Source organism: Haliaeetus albicilla, chromosome 26, assembly GCF_947461875.1.
Source record: "Haliaeetus albicilla chromosome 26, bHalAlb1.1, whole genome shotgun sequence".
Taxonomy (NCBI): domain Eukaryota; kingdom Metazoa; phylum Chordata; class Aves; order Accipitriformes; family Accipitridae; genus Haliaeetus; species Haliaeetus albicilla.
In genome coordinates this window covers 11,941,258-11,965,077 of record NC_091508.1, presented here as the reverse complement: position 1 = coordinate 11,965,077, position 23,820 = coordinate 11,941,258, and the positions used below count along the sequence as shown (strand labels likewise).

Genomic DNA, 23,820 nt, shown 5'->3' with positions numbered 1-23,820 from the left:
TAAATGTTCAACATGCTGCTTGATGCACAGCCGTAGTATCATGATTTAACTGAAATATTAGCCTGAATATAACAGGCAATTTTAAAAGAAGACTTCTTTAAAAGAATCACTTGTTAAGGCAATGAATATGTTTGAGCTTGTTACCCGTTGGTGATAAAAGTTAAGAGGATGAAATAGGACATATAACCATTTCTGAGACACACACAATTTTCTCTCCCTTAACTTCTCCTTATGACTATTAATATACAAAACCAAACACATACCAGCTTATAACTAGTCTGAACACAAGGTGTCAGAGGCAGAATGGGGGCCCGTCATCTGCAGCTCAGACTAATGTATCTCCTAGTCCAGGTCATCTTCCCAGTAAGAACACGCTGATGAGTTTTGCAGCTCCTCAGGCTACTCGTATCACCAGCTACTTTCCCAAAAAGCTCTGTCCCTCTGTGGTCCTCCCATGGCCACTCACCCTGCCAGGCAGCTTGGGTGGGATTCGTCTCATGATCGGAAGTCATCAGCGTTAGTCCCCCTGGCTCCCTTTACATGGCCGGAGCTGAGGGTGCCATTCATCTTATTCCAATGGAGCCATTTCCATTTTGTCAAGTGACTCATGCCCTAACGGAGGCTCATCTCTCTCCGGTGACAAATGGGGGTCTAGGACAATGAGCTCAGATGTGGGAGTCATCCACCCCTTGTTGCTGGGCTAATGTCCATCCCTGCAAGTACTGCCCTTCCTCTCCCCTTGCTCACACCATCTCCCTCCTACTGAAAGTGCTCCACCACCAATCTCAGGAAGAGCTGCAAATCCTCAGTGTCATTTTTCACCTCTACTGACTTTCTTAGTGAGGCTCACTACAGTTTTAATACACTTTGGCAATCACTTAAAGTATTACTGCTCATTTCCCTATCTCTAAAAGACAATAAAGATGAATTACTGGGTAAAACATGAAGCCTTTTGTAACACTTGGGTTTTAAATCAGAGGAATTGAAAGGAGGGTAAGGATAATAAGCCAATATATTATAATATTGTACTCAAGTCCTAAAAAAGGTGGTGTTTCTTAAAAACAAACTGAAACTTCCCTGCCAAGAAATTCAGTCAGCCCACCAACTCTAGAAGATGACCTCAGTCCTTAAACTGTAAACCCGAAAGTGTTTTATCCTACTTTTAAGTAGAAATCTTAACAGGCCTGTAACCACACAGCAACACTACGTAGCCTGTAGATTTACCATAATCAGGCATTTATCAAACTGTACATTAACTGCTCAGATGTGCTGAAGTGGGCAGAACAAGGTATGTGAAACCCAGTACCTCGACAGCACCACATGCTTCTGAGGAGCCTTAATGACGGCTCTACGAAATGCCTGATTCATGTCCCGTGTGACGAGCACTGGGCAGCTTGCGGGAGAGCGCCACTGCCCTGGCAGACCAGTTTCTGGTAGGAAGAACAATATCGAGGCACCACCTAAAGTTTGTGGTACAAGAATAAATGAAAAATAATTCTTAGAAGCTTACTCATTCCTACCCAGCATTACTCAGGGAGAAAGTCCACAGGTGCGTACAAGCAATGGGTACAAAAGCGGCCCATCTCCTGAAACCATGGACCATCCTCTCTCACAGGACCTGCTGGGGCACAGTCACACCCTCCACTCCAGTGTTCGGTGCAGAAGGCAGCTCAGCCAGCAGCATTTAGTGCCCTCAAGACTGCTGATGCACACGGTGAAGGAGACAAGAAAGGTGGACGTGTAAACACGTACACATCAGCTACAGGTCTCAAAATGCTGGCTACTGGTGAGCATCCTGCCTTCCTTTGAGGACTTTTGTGTTGTGAACAATTCCAGGTTACAAACACGGTATCAAGAACCTGTTAGAATGAAACAGCAACAGGAAAGCTACCCTACAGAGTGCTACAACAGTTCCTGGGGTTTCAGAGACTCCATCGTATTTGCTGAGGATACGGATGGATCTCTGCATGGGCACGCACCAGGTATCAGGGATGGATAGGCAGACATCGCAGCTTAGGCTCCAGCAGAGCACACTTTGGCCATACTTGTGTCTGATGATTCAAATGCAGGACCTCATTCACCCAGGCTATGGTTCAAGGAAAGACGCTTCTGAAAAACTGATCATACCTTTTCTTGCCTAAAATACAGTTTTAACTAATACCTGCATGCTCACAATAAGGACTTGAGGCAATCAATCATTCTCCTTCATAACCCTGCCCAGTTTCTGAGCAGTACGCAAACTGGCGCGCATCAAGTAGTTCTTGCAGAATAGTGCATTTAAACTGAACACTTACATCAGTTTTGGATTTGCAGGTCTCTTGCCTGTCTCTTAGCATCTTGTCAAGGACCCCACTCCTGCACCAGACATTAAATACTGTTTTCCCGTGCTGATATCCCACTTCCTGGAAAAAAGAGAGTCAGGGGGAAAAAGTAATTAATAGCTAAAAAACCATTATGTCACATCTTTTGCAAATCAGTAGGAAATCCAGAGGTCTACCCCAAAGCCAGGATGTACTTTTGCTACCGTCCAGCCTTAGCTACATAAGCTGTTCAGCCTAAGAATTAGGGGAACAATTAAGCAAACAAGGTGCTATTTTAAGTCCTAACGGTAACTTGACCTTTGGCCCCACAGTACGCAATGAAAAGTGCCACCTGACACAACTATTTTTATAGCAGTGGCTTCAAGCAGGCTGCTCACAGAATAGCACCATATAAAGAGAAGCTTTGGATGCATATGTATACACCTTTCCAGTACTGGCTCTTTCTTTGGAATAAGGTATTACTTAATTTGTGTCTTTTCCCCCTTTGGCTCAAGTCTAGCTAAGAAAAGTTACCATAGGGCACCCATTTCCAAAATCTCTTGCAATGAGTTAAGCCAAATAGCATTGAACATGCAAGCGTCCATTTGCTGGAGTAGAAATGAGGGCACATGGACAACACCAAACCCACAAACTCCATGCTCCTCTAATTTGAAAGCATGAAGTAATTTGTGCTTGGAATAATAACACGGCACTGTGTCCTTTGCATGGAAACAACCAGAAAAAATAAACCAATTGCTCCAAGTCTTACTCTTTTTCTAACAAGACAGTAGAAATGGTGTTGAAAAATCAAATTGAAAGGACAGGGTAACAGGTGTCAGGAGTCCTGGATCCTATTTCCAGCTCTCGCGCTGGAAGCATGCACTAAACCTCAGGCTTGTGTGGCAATCCCAAGTGCTGGAAGCAGCCCTGGCTGAGCTGGTATTGTCTCTCTTTGGTTTTTGGACCAGGGTTCAAAGCACAGGGGGCACTCAGGCTGGAATTCACCTCTTGTAATCTATCATAGCTTCTCAGCCCAGGGTGGGTATGATTACTCAGGAGGAAAAGGGACCTGACAGATCTACAACTGGGTCAGATTGATTCAAAGTAGCTGCGAGAACCTGAGCTTTGGGAAATGACATGCAGCCAACTTACTGCTCTAAGCTGATACAGAAGAGGGGTTTTGACAAAAAGAGGGGATTTTTAGTCTTTTGAACGCGTGGAATGGTTATATGGTGCCCATTTCTGTTTTCTGGAAAATCCAGGTACATAGCTGAAATGAAAAACCCCACTACTTCATAGCCTATAATGATAAAGGAATGCCTAGATTGCCCTTTCCTTTAAGGTCAGCACAGTTTAAAGCTTCCCTGTGGACAGAAGTTATTTAGCTATGCTGCAGGGAATGAAAATCCAGGAGGGTGCTGCCCAATCATACCTGCAGCGTCTCGTGCCAAGAACTTGCTCACAGAAAGTGACATCTTTGAGAAACTGCACTTTTCTCAAGTTTTATTCCACTGAGAAAAATTTGCCTGGTGTCTGTAGATCTCTTTAACGACACCAAATTAGACAGAGACAGAACAATGATTTGACAGCTTACTATCTGTTACTGTGATGAACTACTCAGACCCGTTCATCAAGGTTTTCAAAACGGCCAGGGCACTCCATCTAGCGAAGAATATTATTTACCAGCAAAGTCTTAGATCCACCATTGGCAGACAGCACTGTTGGCCCAGGAGCTATATGCCTGAGAAAATATTTATAATGGGGAAAACAGCTGGTGGCTTGGAATAGCTGCTGTTTGGTCTTAAGGACTCACTCAAATGTGAATCTGTAGGGCTTAATTACTGGTTTTGTTTAGTATTTATAAGACAGTATCAGAGAAATCAATCTGCAGCCTAATGAGTGTTGTAGGTTCTCACTACATCTATAAAGGAGATCAACTTAAAGAAAAATTTGGGGGGCTGGGGAGCAGTTTCCAGCCTGAAAGAGCAAAGCTATGCAGAAACACCTGAACATGGAAGATGTTTGCATGGCTGAAGCGGGCAAAGAATGGAAAGAGACAGTAAAATAACTTCCTTGACAAGAGACAATGAGCCAGCATTGCTGTCATTACCTCAACCAATGCTGAATTATGTCACTAAGACAATACAAGTGCACACCTGGAGTCAGTTCTTCCCATGCTGGTTTCTGATACATAAACAAACAAAACTAAACCCCAGAGATGTGTAACCTGGTACTACCTTTTTTACAACGTCCTTCCACTGACATTGGTGCCATTTTCCTGATACTCTATCAGGTGCAGAGGAATTATGGATGATATGTTTTATTAATAGAAGTGTTGAAATGTTAACCGAGCCAGATATTTTAGCGTGTTGCCCTCCATTTCAGTGATTCATGGCCTCCCCTACAGACAGCTTCAAATCTTTCATGCAACAACAAGCTACATAATGAAGGGAGAGAAATGACACCATTTGACAAACCCCAACTGCCCGAAGCAGCTCAGACACCCAAGAGTTTTTACCAAGCAGCTGAGCAAGAACTGCCATGAAACAGAGTGAGGCAACTGATCTGTTCACAGGTCATTATATAATAAAGATTACTAACTCAATTTCTGCTGTTAATCCAATCTCACAGGCATGATATCATTCCACAGCATTATTTAGCGTCAATTATTCACTCTGTGCCAGCTGACTTCTCTTACTCTCCAACATCTTAGGCACCAATTAGCACCACGAACCAGCAGATTTCTGTGGAACAGCAATACCGGGGAACTGCTTTCCTCAGGATGCACTTACACAGATTTCATCAAATTTCCCAAAGTCCAGGGTACCGTATCGGTCAATGGGTGGCCGGATATACTCGCAGTAATCGCTGTTCTTCACCATCTCCAGCTGCCGCACACAGCACACATATGCAAGCCGCGTCTGGATCTCTGCCATATTCAGCACCTGCCAAGCAGGCCAGATACACCAATCATGATTAGTTCAGAAATTTAATTTCAGAATATGTTCTGTATTCACAATGGAGAAAAAGCAAGTTATCGATTTTTTTTTTTTTTTTTGCCAAGAGCACACAGAAGCCTGCTGAAGCCTTCACACGTCAGCACCTTCATCTGTTTCGCAGGCAGCATGGACAGCTAGCCAAGGAGTCTCCATAATCAACAGCAGAAAGGCAACTGCCTTCCAACATATTTCTGCAGTTCAACGTTGAACCGAGTCTTTCATTCTGGGATATAGTGGTACCTTAAGAGACAGATCTGTGCTGAGGTGAGAGGGGCAGTGATCCTTCAAGGCAGAAATCAGTGATGTTCATAAGGGTCTTCCATTTTCCCCCACCAAACACTCCCAGTACATGCTGGGAGCAGCATGGTCAGCTCTGCCAAGGCACAGCAGGGCACTCCACAGCTGCCTCAACTCCAAATGGCCACTTCTCAGGGAGACCAGACCTTTTCAGGGAAGGGAGTTATCACAGAGAAAAACTTTAGATTACAGAGCAGTACCCAGAGTTTGTAGTATTTTTCCCAACTTTGGGAAGCACAAACAAGTTTTTTGCTTCCAATTCCAACACAGGAGTGTGTTAACTGTAGCTGGGAGGGAAGAACAAAAAACAGCATTCACTTGGGGGACAGCTGCAGAGCCAGATAATTTAGGAAATACAGAAGAATAAGTAACAGAGTTGGCCTGACTGCATGCAACAAGAGAAAAAAAATAAATTGTGCTCTGCAGCCCCGTGTTTATCAGTGGTAGTAACGTTAGTTTCTGCCTAGTGCTAAAATCTCCCTAAATCAACAGTTCAGAGACATATAGGATAGAAACACAGAATTGGACAAAGTTACTACTTTTATCTGTAAAATTCATAAATTCTGACTTTATCAAAACTTAATACACCTCTAAAAAAACATTTCTTTGCTCTGACAATTCTACCACCCCCTTCCCAGACAGAGACTCTACCCTCTCCCGTGTCACTGCCCTTCCTTTGGTGTCAGGGCACTGCACAGCTGTATTCGTCCATGACTAAGAGCTCAAACCCAGGAAAGATGATGGTCTGTTAACCAGGCTTGCTCCCTGAATGAACAAGGGAAGCTTCCTGCTCTGTGCATAAAAACAGCTGCCATTTTAGTATAAGTCTACAATACCTTGACTTTCTCGGCCAGTGGATTCCACCTCTTCCAGAGCAGCCACCAGCCAGACAAGCAGTCGCCGTAGTTGGTGAGGTCTGTCTCATCCCGGCTCCCCACATCGATCGCAATCACCACCTTTGCACCCATGGACCTCGCAACATCAGCTGGTGGTAAAGAAGGTGGTATCAGTACCAGAGCTGCCAACCCCTAAGCTAAAGCTTACATATGTACTGCTAGGGAGTATATAACCTGACATTACACCCACCATGAGTGTGTCTGAACAGCCTCAGGTATAAGCACTTGCAGCAACTCTGCCAAGAGGCCACTCTCCTCTCAGGGAGGCTCCTACCATACCTGCTCCATTTTAACAGAGAGATCCCAGTGTGCACCGACCGAGCCCCTGCGTAACCTCAGGGTGAGTTCCCATTGCTGAACTTCTGGTAAACATCGCTTACGGGGTATGTTTTGCCCTGGATCGGTGGGATGACCTGACTCTCTCTGAGGTCACACTGTCACCAGAAGCCACGTGAAGGCAGCAGCAAAACTATATGGCAGGGAGCAGGGGAGAGAAGATGAGACACAGAGCTCGAGGCCATAGTTACACCATATTAGGTATAATCTGAAAGAGCACATTAAACCCACATTAATTCTACCTCGCGCAGCAGTTCTCATGAGAACAAAAAATCTGGGGGACCTGTAGAGAGATCCTTAAAGAGAAGAGTCAGCAGTGCAGGGGTCAACTCTGCAGATAGAAGGTAATAAAGGAAAGGAGCAGCACAGAAACCAGACTGGGAATATTTCAGTCTAGGAAAAGCTTTGGGATCCAAGAAAAAGATTCCTATTTGGAAGTGGGAAAGAAAGGAGGCAACATTTCCTACTTCAAGGTCAGTAAAAGGACTAGCTGCAGCCTTTGGATACGGGTGAGGATTTAGGTTAGTGCCAAGGGAGGGAAGAAAAGGACAGGTACCTCACAGAATTAATTTATATTTCTTGCACACCCCCAGAGTCCAAGATAGTTGCAGTTTCCAGAATAGCTATGCGTAGGAAAACCACAGCTCTGAAAAGCCAATTTAGATGCTTAATTTAGACACTTATGTGCAGGTGGAAAAGGTGCTCTGGTTTGCAATTCATACTTTTGCTTACAGACACAAACAGAGAATGTTAGATGCAGATTTTGGGGGCCTATTTTGTGTTATTTCCATTTCTGGTTTTTAGGCAAATACAGCCCTGATGCAAAAATATAGTCTGGGTCTGTCTGGAACATGTAAATGACTTAGGTTGCTCAGATGTGGAGTCTCTAACTTAGATTCCTTCCTCTTTATTTGTACACAATTATAGTCACAAAATGCAATGACACCACGCATCTCTGTTCTATCTTGGCTGCCCTCCTGAGCCACCCACCTTCCAGTGCTTTCTGACTACGATGACAACCCTGACACAAAACACATCCCAAACACACACAAGTGAATTCACATGCCCTGGACCCTTTTGGGTTCAGTCCTCAGAACACCCCGAACTCCACAGCACTCTTTTGAACACCACATGATTCCACCTCTGCCAGGTGCTAGCAGCTAACCAAGACACCAATGCCTGTCAGCTGAACCCTCTGGGCTCTGGGTGACACCAGTGTGAACAACGAAGAGTTAATGCTGTTGCTTTCTCAGAATTATTTTGTATTCAACTGGTACTTTTTGACAAAAAAGTTGAAGATAGTTTAATTTCTGCTCTCTCATTTCAGTAAGCACTAAAATGAATTCAAAATTAGCTTGGCATTATATGTTCAGAATATGTCTATTAGGAAACACTTCCTAACAAAAAGTAGTCTTAATAAAGCCGTGATAAAGCAAACACCTAGGAAACTGAGAACAATGACTCCTGGTAAACATCATGAGATTAAAACTGTCTGCAGTCTTTCTCCTTGTTTCTTTTTTTGGGAGGAGAAGGAAAAAAAAAAAAAAAAAAAAAAAAAGAGGACCAAGTTTTGCAGACTGTTTGATGGGCTGTGATCTTGGTAACTTCCTCCCAACTGATCTGTGCACCTACCTGGAAGGTTGTTGATATAGCCTCCATCCATCAAGAGATGCCCATCCTTCGGGTCACAGAGAGGAGGCATATACCCAGAGAGAGACATGCTGGCACGGACATATCTCCACAGAGAGCCTGCAGGAGTGAGAGAGAGGGAATGGCAACAGCATTAATTACTGCCACAGAGGTGGGGCAGGCTTTTGCATTCATTAAAATAATCGGGACATAGAGGCTCTCCTGTGAATACTGTTAGAAAGTTATTAAAGCAGTTTATTATTTTCTATACCGTAATCCTGGCTGGGGCGGGGGGGAAGGGGAAGGCTATTCAGACACACTACCAGGCAAAGGCCTTAGAAACCACAGTTTTAAGCCCATGCCTCATATTTATTGCCTTCAAGGAAATTTCAGCATATGCCTGACTGCGGGGATCATCTTTAGTGCTTTGTTGAGCTTACACTGCTAAGGAAAGGAAAAGGCTTCTCCTGGGGACAAAGGCAGAAAGAATAAGCAGATGGAAGTGCAGCTAAAGCCATTATGTTCTACAGAGATCCACAAAACCCAGACTTTTAGCAGGAGCTGAACATGAAAAATATATGCTGTAGAAGCCCCAAAATTCTGTTTTCCCTGCTCTGTAATAAGCAAACATCTTCACACTTGTAAAACCAGTGCAAGTGCATGGTGGCGATCTTATCTCTTAGGACATTTCTGTTAATAGTGCTGTGAGGAAGAAAGTTATAATCTTTTAAGCTGTTCGAAAGTTTAATCTAGTAGAAATTGATTGGATCTGTTTCCTGTAAAATATTCTGCTTTAAGGCTCTTATTTACTGATTTCTCTCTTAACATTTGCATCAGCTGAATTGAGAAGACACTGCATTTACAAAGAGGCCAAGAGTCTTGTCTGGGAAGCGAATCTTTAAAATATCAAAAATAAGTAAGACTTGCAGTGTTAGCTCACTTCTCAATAATTGACTACTTGGTGCTTCAAACAGCAACTCTTCAGCAAACTGAGAATTTTTTTTCTTCTTTTCTTTTAAAAATGTATAACAGTTCTGTTCCTAATTGTAACCTAAGCACTCCTACTGTTTAGCACAGGTCAATGCTGGCAGATTTGGGTTTTATTATTAATAGTTTTAGTCAAGTTGGAAATTCCACCCAAGAAAAATGCTGACTTCTGTGTTACACCCCACAGATGAAAGCAAGATGGGAAACTGCAGCAGCTGGAAACTTCCTTCCTCTCCTTTCAGTGAATTCTGGAGACAACCATAACCATTCTCCAGCTGATTTCTATCCTTACATTAAACTTCCACAGGGACAAGTAGCTGGATGGAGTGAGTTTCCTGACCTCAATTGGCTTAACCTGCTGCAGAACGGGAATAAAAACCCTCTAAGAAAGGTTTTGTATCCTTTTTCTGCTTGTTTTAGCTCCCTTGGTTGTCCTTGATCAACAAAGCCCCGATGTCAGTATAATTTAGCAGTTCTGTAACCCACGCCCTAACAGCAGGAATGGAGAGCCTTACCTGACTGAGCCAGCTCAAAAGAAAAAACATCAGAGACATGGCAGCGAAGGCTTCAGCCACCCAAGGAAATATCTGGGGCACCTGGTAGGCTTGTACCGTCTTCACTGAAGCCTGAGTCACTGCACCATTACCCCAAATAGACAAAAGCTAAAGCAAATGTCCCACAGGGCTGCCACCACGTCCTGACAGCAGAGCAGACACCTCCGATCTTTCTCCTCTGTTCAGTCAGTAAAGTACACCACAGTTTTCCATCAGAGAAATAAAGAGGACTGGACACAAGTGAGAACCCAACCCAGCCTCTGCTTCAGGCACAGGAATCTCTTTATTGGGAAAACCGCTTCATTTATGGGGAATTTGTATCTTAAAATGTTTTGGTTGCATGAAGTCTGATTTATGGCTAAAACACCTGCACTTCATGAGATGTTTTAAGGAAACAGAATGGTGTCAATAGACCCATTTTCTCTCTAAACAGTAAATAGAGCACCTCATTTAATTTCTTCCCAACAGCTCTGTTCCCTGTTATCTGTGTACAACCACAGTTTGGTGCTCAGCAAATAACAAAGAGAGAAACAAAAGGAAAGACAAATTTAAAGGCAAGAAAAATTCCAGGAACAAGGGGTAACAATGAAGTCTCACATCATTATTTAAGACCTGGTGGTGGAGAAGGCCACCTGCACACTCACCATCCGTGTGGACCCTCATTGCAGAGGCAGTGATGTCGGTTGTGATAGTGAAGTAAGGAATCCACAGATCCTGCAACAGAGGAGGTCCCAATTTTACTAAATCTGTAACCTTGCGTTTAAACTAAAACCTGTGCCCAACACAAACCAAAGCAACAATCTCTGTATCTTAACAGAGCTGCAGACACAAATGCCTGCATCGATGGAGAAAAACCTGTCAGCCCTGTGTTTAAGTTCATAAATTTGTTTCTTATGCAAACACTTCATTCAGAACCAAGGCAGACAAAAATCCTTATTTCCTTTTTTTAACAGCAAGAAATACTTGTTCCAGACTGTCCAGCATACAGAGCAGCACAGAAACCTCATCACTCAAACTAGAGTTCACCTTTCTGATATCTGTTCTTCTTTCAGATCAAGTGTGGTGGTCAATAACTCTCATCTAAAGAGATCCCTAGGCTGTTTATTGCTGGAGGACAATGTGAAGGGAATGCTCACCTTTTATATATTCAGTTCTTACGTCGGTCGCTAGATACCTGCTGCCTCCCCTGGAGACGTGGCACTAAGCTAGAAAGACTTTGATCTCACCCAGTACAGCCATTCTTGCATTTCACCCAACTGTTTCTACTCAAGGTGGTGTTCATCCACTGCACAGAGCAAGTCTTCCATAATCATATTCACCATGGATGAGTATGCAACTCCTCAGTTCCCTCTAACCCCAACCTAAGACTAGCAGGCAGCATCTCAGTTCCTGAGACACCACAGCCTAAGACAAATTGGGAAGAACATGAGTCATGACCTCTTGACTAAATGACATTCAATTTGTGCCTCGTGGTGATGAGGCTATGGGTCATTTCAGCAGGAGATGCAGAACAATGCTGCTGAGACCCAAAGCTGCCTAGAGTCAAAGAGACGAACACAAAGTTTTGCGGCATTACCGACAGGAGCAAAAGATCCTGCAAGGTAGATCTTCAAGAAGAGCCCAGAAGTTGCTTGAGATATTGCAGTGTAAAATAGCAGTGAGGAGTGTTGTACATAAGAAGGAGGACGATATACAAAAAGAACAGCTGAGCTAAGTAAGTGCTTTACAAGTTTATTCAATGGCGCTAGACCAAACCAACAAGCCTTGCTCCTGGCAGGGGAAGTTCTCATTTTTGTTTCAGCCATGTCTGTACTCACATCACACTAGCTGGAAAAACTGAAAGGGAAGGTGACCTCCCAACTGCATAGGAGTTTTTTGGAGAGAGGATAGTTTTGGGAGGTCTCCATGGTGTCTAGTGAAAGCATAGCCTGCAAAGGGAAGAAGGAGGACTTGTTTGAATAAATTGAACTTATGCCCAGAGAACAACAGCTCTGTCAATCAGCAAAGCTGAATCAAGACTGAAGAGATAAATCTGCTTTCCCATCCATCCAGCCTCTTTGCTTGTGGGACAAGGTGTCTGGGCCTTCTTTAGCATAGGTTTGATGTCCCTTAAACTCAAGCCAAACAAGGGTTTGGACTCCAGCTATCAAGCCTGAGTGAGAAGCACTCCCCCCTCTGCTCAGTCTGTACTTCTAGTGTAAGTTTCTGTGCTGTTCAATATGAAATTCTGAACTGCCAAGAAGGAGGTTTTTTTCTAGCAAGTTTAATCTCTTAAGCAGCTCTGCAAAGATGGTGGAATTGGGAAGGCTAACAGGCGCTGCACAAGTATTGCAACCCATCTGGTATAAATGCCATAGGAAGGCGGATGAATAAACTGTGAGTACGAGAGTAATAGGGGTGCCTTTCCATGCTAAAGATATTCTGATGATTGCAGATCTCAGTGCGTCAACCACATTTTAAGCAAAAATAGGGGAATGGGGAAAGAAGTCTATCTGACACTTCCTTTCATTTTCATGCAAAACACATGCATGAAGGAAACTAAACCAAGATCCATCATGCAATAATAAAGCCTGCATTTCTCAGATATTGTTCCATTTATTTTGGAGACAGAGCATTATTCAAGTCTGAAACAGGACTTGATAACAAGTCTTTTCTGATTCCTCACACCTGAACCTCCAGCTGAGATGACTTGTAAGAGCATTTTGTGCTTCTGGCATGGGAGACAAAAATTCCAGAGCCTGGTGCTCTCCTAGAAGGATGGGTAATTTCAGAGGAAAATAAATGTATTTCTTGAGAAATATCTTTCAAGCACCCTGTCCTGGATTTCTGCATGCTTTCCTGGAAGAACTTGCACAGGCTCATCTCTTCTCGTGGAGCGCCTTTGGCTGACATCTGTAGCAGCAATCACGGGGGTTGCTGGTAACCAGGGCTACCCCACAAACAGCACTGCTGGGAATCAGGAGACACCTACGTTACAAGGGTTGTTAGAGAGCAAGTTTAAGAGAAAATGGAAACCTCCCTTACAATGTCAGAAATAGCAGTTCAACGTAAGTGCTTCTGCTCCCTGGCTCTGATGCAGAAGAGGGATGAGGGCACATGTGATAAGTGCAGGAGTGCCACCTCACAGCCACGGGTAGTAAAAAGGAGGATCCGGCCCAGTGCTTGCTGATTTTAAGCTTTTAGAGAGACACAAGGGCCATTCCCCACCCCAGGCCCTCAGGGAGGAAGTTCTCAGCTTCTGCTACAATCACTGTGGATCCTCCCAGGAAGAAGCAGTTGTGGCCAAGCATCCAAACACAATGTATGGTTGTAAGGCTATAATTAACTCTTGCTAATATGTATTTCCAGTTGGAAATCATTGCTACCCAGCCCCCTCCAAAAACACTTCCAACTACTGAGAAAAGATGGATGTTTGCAGTTTGGATGCTTCGAAATAATGCTTTAAGGAAACATTTGTTCAAGGCTTAATGCTTCTTAGTTCAGCTTCTGCTACTTTATAAGTTGCCCTCTACACTTAGGCAGCTTTCAATTTCTGTCTGTCTAGTGGCATGACTGGTTAACCTGCACTGATAACACGAACTGCAATGAAGGAGTAACTGCCTCTTTCCTTGCAGGGCTACACAACATTTCTCTTTATTTATCCAATGGAAGTCTTCCAATGTGAGGAAATTCTCAGGCACAAACTGAAAGACACTATGACACTCAGCATGTGCGCACAAAGATGATGCTGTTGCATGCCTCAGAACCGGATTTCTCTTGGACAAAACCTTCCTGTGAATGCAATGTTAGAACAGATCATACAATTACAGCTGTTAAAAATCATAAGGAAGGAATCTACTACATCTTAAAGGGAAGTACAATAAATTGACTGCTGAAATCAAAAGCAGAGATAGATAGAGCAGGGGAAGCTGGGGCCACCTAATCTCAGAGGAGATTTTCTTCCATTTTGTCACTCATTCCTTCTCAAAGCTCTGCTCGGCATTATCCTACAGCCTCATGCTGCAAGGTACCATCCACAAGTCACACCAAGTTAACTAAGAGAAGACAGTGCTTCGCACCACTGAGAAGGTCTCAGCGCTTTGCATAAGGCAGCTCCTCGGCTATGTCAAAGCAATTAGAGCAGAGCTGGTTTAGTCATTGGACAATCACATGTTTTCCTATCAGGCACTGCTGAAACCAAAGATAGGAGCTGGCATGCTTCAAGAAGGGATACGCATGATTAAAGAAATGAGAGTATGGCTAGTGCTGCCCAAATAATAAAACAAAAAAAATTCCAGTCTGAGAAGGGACTTATCACTCTAAAACCTGTTTGTTTCCAGCACCATCCACTCTGCACAGCAAAATGCTATTTTAAGCCATGTGATGATTAATCACTTTTATACTTACATTTAAGTAGGGAATGTTTTAGATTATTTTTAATAAATGTATTTAAAGTATACATAGTGTTCATTTGCTACATAATGTTTTATCACAAGGATTCAAAACACAGGAATAATTTGGTTAAAACTGCAAATGAGGTAAGATTGCAAGACTACCCAAACACTCTCTAAGCATGACGATCTTGGAAGACAACCATTGATAATGTGCTTTATAAATTCCTACTGCTGAAGGGCAGAGGATAGGTGGGAATCTGAATGTGGCTATCAGCTCAGGTAGACCATACAACATCTAGCAATTACAAGAAGGTCGCCATATGCAGAACAGGAAACAATACACTTTGACGTTATTGCAGTTTTCAATAGGCTGTTCATAAAAACTCCCTCTAGCTTCAAAAATAAAATTTAAAAAAAGCCAAACCCATTGCTACCCTCTTCAAGACCTTCTTCTGCTATGCCCTAAGGGTCTCTTAGACCTGATTTGCAGAAAAATAATGATAAAAGTCTCAGCAGTTCTACTTCAGTAATGCAATTTTAACTTCTGCTCTCAGGCGAGGGGATCCCTTTGTCAAACAGAACAGAAATAGCTACAAATAATCTACTCCTTGTGTTTTCTAAATCCACCAAAATGAAAGAATAGCTCCTTCCTATATTCATGTGACATTACGTTCACAGTTTTAACATGTTTTCCGTCTCATATCTCATATTACCATGGAAGAAAGCTATTTCTACTACAACAGAATACAGGGGCATCATTTACCATACATAAAGTGAATAAGCAACCTACCTCTATCTGCTTATCTTTGAAGATGTTGTTGATGCTGTTGTTAAAAGCCGCTCCAGAAAACATAGATGTTATTGGATATGTCAAGTCTAGAATAGTCTTAAACACTGAGTTCATAACCTAAGGGGGGGGGAAAAAGGCATTTCAAAGGTAAATATATGCAAGAAACCATATTAATCCATATTAATGTATGCAATTCAAGAGACGACATATTCCAGATTCTACAGCCAACACGTTGGAAGCATTGCTATTATAAGTACAAAAGTTGTCAAGGGGACAGAAATACAACTACAATCAGTAACTCCTTGTACGGTGCCATAAATTTAAAATAAAAAGCAGCAAACTCTGTAGCCAGTTTGCAATAAGGCTATGGAAGAATGTACATTTGCATCATTTCCCTTCTACCCATAAATCAAAACATCCCTCTAAAGCAGTGCGCACGGGCACATCTATGTCTTCGTACATCTCTTCTCATTTGTGGATCACACCTAATTTTTCTTCCAGTCTTAAATCTTTTATCTGCCTCAGTGTAAGCACTTACAAAACCATGTATGTGATTCTCTGGGACTGCAACAAGGTTAAGTCAGTCACATGTTAAAGAGCTTTAAACACACTTTCTATGTATCAGTGTCCATGATTTCTCATTCCTAAAGTCAGTTGTGCTCTTCACCTGCTGCTTGGTAGTCAGCATTTAGATACTACTGCGGGCACTCACATGAGCTAGATAAACCAAATCACATTAGGTTTCTTAAAGCACTATAGATACCTATTGTATTACATAACAGCAGCAGGCACTGTCAAATGTGTCTCTTCTAAACACACATATACTGTAATTAAGCTTCCATGGATTCCCCCCCCCCCCATTTCAAGTGCATTACATTGGTGCACTAACCTACAAGATAAAATGACAAAAATACCTAAACTATATGACATAATGGCCACTGCATTTGTCCCAAACCCACGCTATTGGTCTCAAATCCTAATAAATCCTAACAACATTCAGTGCCTAACATATTACATCATACTTGGTTAAAATGCAATAGAAGACCAAAAAGCCCAATTAACTCATTTGCAATTAAATAGGATTTCACTGGATGAAATATTTCTATTAGATGAAATATCTTCTCTCTCTCTGTTCTCTATAATTTAACAAACTACTTAACAGACAATAAGACATTGTACCCAGTCAGAGACCTATAGCACGAAACAGCCCCTAAACCTGCAGTCTATTAAAAGATCTGTGATTGACATCTGGCCTTTGCTTTCCTTTAGCAATTATTTAAAGAGCAGCAGGATTAGCCTACATTGTCATGTCCAGCTGCTTTTAAATATATATTGGGTATCTGCACAGAGAATGCATGTCCAAGTATTAAAAAAAAAAAAAGAAAAAATAAAAAAGATCCTTAAAAACAAGTATATGAACAGGAAACATGGTAGAATGTAAAAGCTTAGCACAAAACCAATTATGAACCTGTCACCTTCACTCAGGTCTTCATTTTGGATTCTGATGGGGCGACGACAGTGTGCCAACCTAACTATAGACACGCTACCCACAGCTTCAGAGTTAAATGGAATTAGTTTTGTACTTAAAATAGGGATTTGGTCTTTGACGTTACTTAGAATGATTAAATCAGGGAAAGAGGCATTTACAAAAAGTCCTTTATTTAATACTGAAGAAAAATCTCTCCAGCTCAGCACCAAACATCAGGCTATCCTTGTGGCAAGTGATCTTTAGAACGCTGATCCTCTACATTTTCCCTGCAATTAATGCTTGCAGTAATCTCGTACATGAACAAAATACTTCTAATTAACAGTTATTTATTAATATTCTCATTTCTCATAACTGGAAGATGCCCTTTTAGCTGATGCTCATGGCCAACAGCCTCCCTCAGCCTTCCAAGAACAGCTGCTACCACCTACCATTCTCAAGATAAATGAAGTTAAAGATCACCCTTTGGAAAGGCAGCCAGAGCCTTCTGACTTCTGCTCCTCTTCATACTTCTCTACTAACCAGCAGCACAAGGGCCAACACCAGCGCCTCCAAGAATGATGCAGCTTCCGTTCCCTACAGTACAGTCATGGAAGCGCATCCTTAAGGCATCTCTACCAGTTCTCTTCGGAGTGAGCGGGTATTCTGCAATCCTTCATTAACTTCTCATGAACTTTCATTTCTACAGCTCTGCTGCAAGATGAGCTTTCTTTTTAAAAAGACCTTCAATCCTAAAATTATTTTTTAAAGTTACCCTGTGGCATAAGGCAACTTCAACAAGGAAGGGACAAGGTTCTTCTCACAGAGCAGAAGAACAAGAGCAAATGCACATGATGATGGACAAAAAGAAACCTGAATTGTAATCTCTGGCTATTTGTTCTTTGATGCAGAATGGTGGTAAAATGGTGTCAAAAACCAGGACAATCCCAGGATTTTTCAATGTTCCTGAGTATAAAAATAAGCAAGGGTATGGGAAAACTTATTGCGAGAACAAAAATTTAAAACAGCAGAACAGATTAAATATTTTTTAAACTAATAGAGATAGCATCCAAAATTTCTTTTAGTACCTTTTCAGTGTTTCATAGAAGTTTCAGTGAAACAAGCAAAGGAATTCACAAAAAAGAAATGTTAAAGGCGAAATAAAAAAAAATAACTTAGGCCAACAGTTTCAGATAAAGAGCACTACAGGGATATATTTATCCTGAAGGCAGGAATTACAGATAATGGAAGTTCAGATTTAAAGGTAAACTATTAAGAAATCTAAGAGTTGAAGAAAATTGAAATTAACCCATCTAAGAAACTGTAGCCATCTCAGAGTCTGGTAAAGGAGAGAAGCAAGGTAAGTAAAGGTATGTTTAAAACCAGATTCAGATGTCCTGATCCTGTAACATTAACATGCATTTGCATGATCATTAGTTGACGTGATCGCTACACGGTAGAAATAGGATGGTTTGGTGTCTTAACAGGACATTTCAAAGCAATAGGCATGTTTGGGTTTTGCACACAACCTTTTATCTGAATCTCCCAAATTATAATCCTTGATTTAGGGTAATTTCAACACCCCAAATAACATGATTGAAATGGTAAATAGGAACCATCAGGCCTTATCGCTACATGAAAATAGATTTTTCCTGTACCTCTTGATGTAACAAATTTTTAAGATTTAACAAAACCACATCCAGTATTTTTGTCTTCTGTTGTTAATAATGTCAAATACTGAATTCCATCTGAAAGGCAACAAGAGGGAACAGTTCAGCTGGCTTACAAGGGAAAAGCAATCTGCCCTGGTTTAATTTTTGCAAGCAGACAAGCCTAGTGAATAAAACCTTCCAAACTGGTTGATAAAGTTTTAAAGATGCAATTAAAAAGCACCAAACCACAGCAGAATATGCCTTGGCAGGCCAATGCTGTCCTCGAGCACCAGCAGGCTGGTGGACACCCAAAGCAGGTTCTCTGCTGCAGCTCATCAACCCAATTTAAGAGACAATATGTGCACATTCATTAACATGCATCTGTAATGAACCTCTTATTTAGGATTTGCTTTGCACTTTAAAGCTGCTTTAGCTCATATTACCTTTTGCTGTGCTTGAACCAGTGCTAAGTCACAGTAACCAAGACTACCTTCACCTGGGGGACTGGTATCAGTTTATTTTGCTGATCTCTCCTGGTCAGGAGGTATCTTTCCCATAATATCCTGCCTGCTCTTCATGCCAATCTAGTTTGGCAACATTTGCCCACTCAGCTCAGATTCTGTGTTTGTTTGCAGGGATCTGTCCTTGTAGCTGTTGTTATACAGGAAGATCTGGCATACAAACAAAATAAAATAGTGTAGGATGCAAAGTGATTTATGAAACACTGCACCTACTTATGATGCTCTCCCTCTGACTTCCACAGCAGAAGGACCATTTGTGGTCCCCATGGCATGGGCATCGCACCTTTCCCCACTAACCCTTCTGCTGAGCCAGGCCAGGGCAGTTGCACGCTGCCACCATGCTCCTCTGCTGTGCTCCCAAGCCATCGTTAAGCTGCACCTGGTTCCACACAGGCTACGGGTGCAGGCATCACCTCGTTACAGCAGAGAACAGCTTTCTCTTCCTCAAACCAACAAATGTAATGGATCAAGAGTATCGGGATCCAGTCTGACAGCAGCTTGATCTGACCCAAACTGGGGCTGATGGTTCTGCCTCTCCCCTGCCCTGGCTCAGCATGGCTGCCTTTGCAGCAGGCAGCTCAAGGAGCTGAGCTGGCCAGAAACTAGCGTGACAGCTGGGGGGAAAGATGAATTTTTGGCCAGATCAGCTCATTAAACCACAGTATCTCCCAATGCACAAATACTAGAGCCACATTTGGGAGAGGCAGAACCTCATGACTGCGACCTCAGAACCCCCCTCCCCCCCCCCCCCATTTATTTTAGCTGTCATATAATCACAAACAATCACAGACAGCAAATGACTGCAGCATCCTACCCAACAATTTTTAATTCTCATTATGGGAAGCTTTTTAGCTACACATTCCTGTAACTGTATTCCCTTCAACAGCATAATATTCCATTCGTTGTGAAATCTTATACTTTGAAGTATTTATTCTCCAATTGAAAAACCAAGGAAACCCAACAACCTGCAAACATGAAAGCTTTTGTTTGTTTGTTTTGCTGGTTAAACACAGATAGAGAAGACACAGAGAGGCAATATATAATAACTAGCCTGACAGGTGATTTTCATACCCCTCTGTATTTTGACAAAAGAGTAATTTATTTCTTTGCTGCTTCATTAGGTCCAGAAAACCCACCCCATTAAAAATATCCCTTCTCCTAGCCCCAAGTGTACAACTAGAGATATGCCAATCTCTAAAAATATCAAAAAGAGAAGTAACTGCAGGACAAAACCAGCATTTATTTTGATGTATTAAAAAGATAAATAAGTATCAGAGTTATCTAATCCATCACAGCGAAGACATTTCAAAAAACCCCACACGCTAAAAAAGCCAGGCTGCAAGGTTTTGCACAAAGAGCACTCAGCAATAACCTTCACCAGGAGAAGCTCACAGGCTTCAGAGGAACAGAATCAGCAGCTTCTGTAGCAGGGAGTGCTCAAGCCTTTTTTGCATGACGTTGGCTTAATGAAGGATGCTCCCAGAGCATCCCTTGCACAGCAGCTGCCTCCTGCAGTGGTCCTCGCCGGCAGTGATGCTGCTCTGCAGGACAGCAGGAACAGTCCCATAACTTCCGGACACTGGGAATTTGGGGCTTATCTGCTGGGTTTGTCACCTCACTCATACTCGGTTCCTTTGGGTGGATCTTCCATGAATCCCCAACAAATCTCCCTGCTGTTACACACAGAGCTAGTGCTCAGTGAAAGGAGCCACTCTCCCTGCTCAGTCTACAGTTGCTCCAACACAATACAGGAGAAAATAACTCAGAATAGCCACTGTTAAAAAGATTTATAATCCCTCAAGCTACTTTGTACATTAGCTATGATCTGATCCTGGAGAGAGGGTTTTCATGGTTTTCTTCAGTTTACAATGCAACCATTTTGCTGGACTGTGCTGTTAACAGTGAAAAGGGCTTCAAACAGAGCGGTCTTTTCTTTTTTCATTCTCAAACCCTTGAACAATTTCTAGTCTGGATGTGGACGTGGCAAGGTTGTCAGAACACTCATGAAAAACCTCAAGAGAATCCATTCTTCATTAACAAGATGAAATGTTTGCTCTAACAGAGGTCATTAACCTCTCCTCCAGCTATTTATTTGCAGATTTCAAGGTACCGATACCTCAAACAGCCTGAAGCTGGGCCAAAACCTGCCTTTTCCTTTGTGAAACATTCTCTGAGCTTTGCAATTTGTGTTCAAAAGTTAATCAATAGATTAAATTTCTTCACTTCACCTTTAACTATTCCTGGTAAAAGCAAGTGTGATTCCAGATTAGGCTGGCAAGCTCAAGAGCTGCAGTGCTGGAAATGAGGCCGGCTTCGATGGGAGCACAGCCCTGACAAGCCCCGAAAACAGTATTTCCAGCTCTGCATCACCCCCTGCACAGAAGAGATCTGACAAGTTAAAAAATAAGAGCAGATAATCCTCTGGTCAAATGCACGGAGGAAAATTCCAACACTCCAGCCTAACCAAGAGCAAGGGGGAGAGAGCTGTGAGACAGATTGTTGGAGACTAGGAAAACATTGCAGGGAGGTATCACCACATGCTCACCCTGCTCATATGCTGTCCTGTAAGCATTCGGTAGTGACCGATGTGGGAAATAAAGAGTGCAAGGTTAAAGGGATGTCTGATACGATTCAGTACAATTGTTTTTATGTCCTTAATCTCAAGTCTCCTCCACCTTTGCGATTCCAGCAAACTGCTCTGTATTATACACAGTTTATGTTTCAGGTGCTTCCCAACCCAGCCAGGCACAGACAGTTCTTAAACAAAAAGCACAAAATCCACATTCTTCTAGCAAACAGTGACAGGGAAGTGAAACAGAGCCCCATGGTCCTCTGCCCACCAGGACAGCACAAACACGCTGGGGCCTCAATATGTATTTTAATGCCCCAGACTATTTAGCTTGCCAAGGTACAGTAGATTTCGTCTCAAAGCCATGGCAGATTAGAAGACACTTGGGAAAGGTAAGCAGTATACATGTGCCAACTACAGACCCCTATTTCTCCCTAAAACTCAAGATCTAAGCAGACCCAGAGCTTAATCTAATTTAGAAAATTATCCATGTTGCTTCCTTTTCAATAAGAAAACCAACATGAAAATGTGGTTTTCATATGAACAATGCAAAGCTGTAACTAGCAAACTTCAGAAATAACACTAATCTTCACCTTTAGTCAATTTGAACCAGTGTAATCTGCTGCTAGTACAATTTTTCCCCAACAACTTATCAATAAATAAATTCACCCACAGAAGTCACTATTTAAAACAATGTTCCCAAACCTTGGTTTAACTATGAAAATATGGTTTTGCTTTTATTAAATATTTAAAGTTAAAAATTTCCCCTGAACCAGAGTACCACACTCTGGAGTTCTCAGGCTACACCGTGAATTACACATTTTGTATTTAGTTTAGAGAAGGATTACCTCTGTCAATCAGTTCCACTGAAAAATGACAGCATGTGAGAATGAAAGAGAGAAAATTATACAAAAGAGAAACACATTTGTTGAGAGTTGGAAAGGAAACAGATTCTAGCACATAAAAAGAGAAGATAAAACAAAGATAAACACAGGCTAACACACTTAAACGACATCACTCTACGTTTATAGTGTGACTAGAATTTGTGCAGAGCAAAGTCAAGCATTTGACTCCTGTCTCCTCAGGCACCCGCACTGCCTGCCAGCACAACAGCAAGCAGCTTTCCCAATTCACTCCCTCGCTGCTGGGCAGGGGCCCTTTTCGCTGTACAGACACCGAAGTGCAGATGGCTGCACTTTGCTTGGGTGGCTGCTTGTGCACTACTGCCTGCTAAGGCTTGCGGTTAAGCTCTTACACTCCATCTGAGAAGTGCAACATTTCCAATGCTTACCATGGCCCACTGCCTAGCTTTAATCCTCATCTGATTGTAGCTGCGTTCTTCGGCATACAAGGCACTCATAAAAGCACCAATAGATGTTCCTCCGATCATATCTACAGGGATGCCAGCTTCAATCAGTGCTCTGATAACTCCCACTTGGGAGCATCCCCTGTGCCAAAGGAAAAAAAAAAACAAACAAAAAAACATTATCAGACAAACAGCCATTGAAAGAGCATAAAGACATGAATGCCACCTTCTAAGGGAACTCGAGTGTGTACTAGCTGAACTGTCAATCTCTTGCTAAACAAGCGTCAAAGCCAGAAAAAGATGTCATGAACGCAGAAATCTTCAAATAGACTCCCTGAAGATCCTAGGAAGCACAGACCACTCAGCTGGACTTCTGCACGAAAGACAGCGATACAAAAACAACAGCCAAGAATCAAACCAGTGGATATGGAAGGGAAAAGTCAACAAGGCTGTAAGAGAGCAATGCATCAAAAAATTCTACTAGGGTTCTTCCAAAGCAGCCAAGGACAGCTGGACTTCAGAGACCTTTCCACAAGAGTCTTTTCCAGGGATTCTTCAAAGAAACTCAGCCAGCCTGGGATCATGGGATGGGTCACCACATGGATTAATAATGACTTTGAATATGGAAAACAAAGAGCAAGATGAGGCAAACAGTGATGAGAGGGTAGGAGTTTCATTCAGCACACAGACCCAGGAGAGGGGCAGATGAGGAGGCAGCATTTGAGGATAATACAAATTCCTTCAGGATAGTGAATCTGCAATCTTCCTTGAAATCAAGAAATGTGGAAGGACCTCAGAGCAATGATGGAGTCAAGTGATAAACAACAGATGAACCTCAGTGCTGATGGGACAAGAGAAAAACAGAGTAGCAATGCCCCTACAGCAATGAGCTCTTAACTAGCTCTGCTCACGCAGAGACATTTTTGGAACCACTGTGGATATTCTCTGAAAAATATTAACCTAGTGTTCAGTGTAAATTCAAAAGGCAAATTAAAGAAAGCAGAATAAAACAGAAAATATAAGAACATACATCCAGGATGGACCAGAATTTTGAAAACTGCAAGCAAACCTCAGACTTCTCATGAAAAAAAAATAGCAGAACTAGAAAGTGACAGAGAGAAGCATAAAAGATGACCAGAATATGGA

At 42.3% G+C, this 23,820-nt stretch overlaps 1 protein-coding gene across 1 annotated transcript in view; it reads right to left on the bottom strand.

The window, feature by feature from the left end:
* Positions 1 to 23,820, bottom strand: part of PNPLA7 (patatin like phospholipase domain containing 7) — a 130,944-nt gene that overhangs the window by 10,064 nt on the left and 97,060 nt on the right. Inside the window, exons 27-33 of the mRNA XM_069772124.1 lie at positions 22,660 to 22,816; positions 15,162 to 15,278; positions 10,643 to 10,712; positions 8,461 to 8,577; positions 6,433 to 6,581; positions 5,093 to 5,245; positions 2,295 to 2,402 (exon numbers count right to left, since the gene is read on the bottom strand). Coding sequence (XP_069628225.1) covers positions 2,295 to 2,402; positions 5,093 to 5,245; positions 6,433 to 6,581; positions 8,461 to 8,577; positions 10,643 to 10,712; positions 15,162 to 15,278; positions 22,660 to 22,816 — 871 coding nt within the window. The remainder of the gene's footprint in view (positions 1 to 2,294; positions 2,403 to 5,092; positions 5,246 to 6,432; positions 6,582 to 8,460; positions 8,578 to 10,642; positions 10,713 to 15,161; positions 15,279 to 22,659; positions 22,817 to 23,820) is intronic.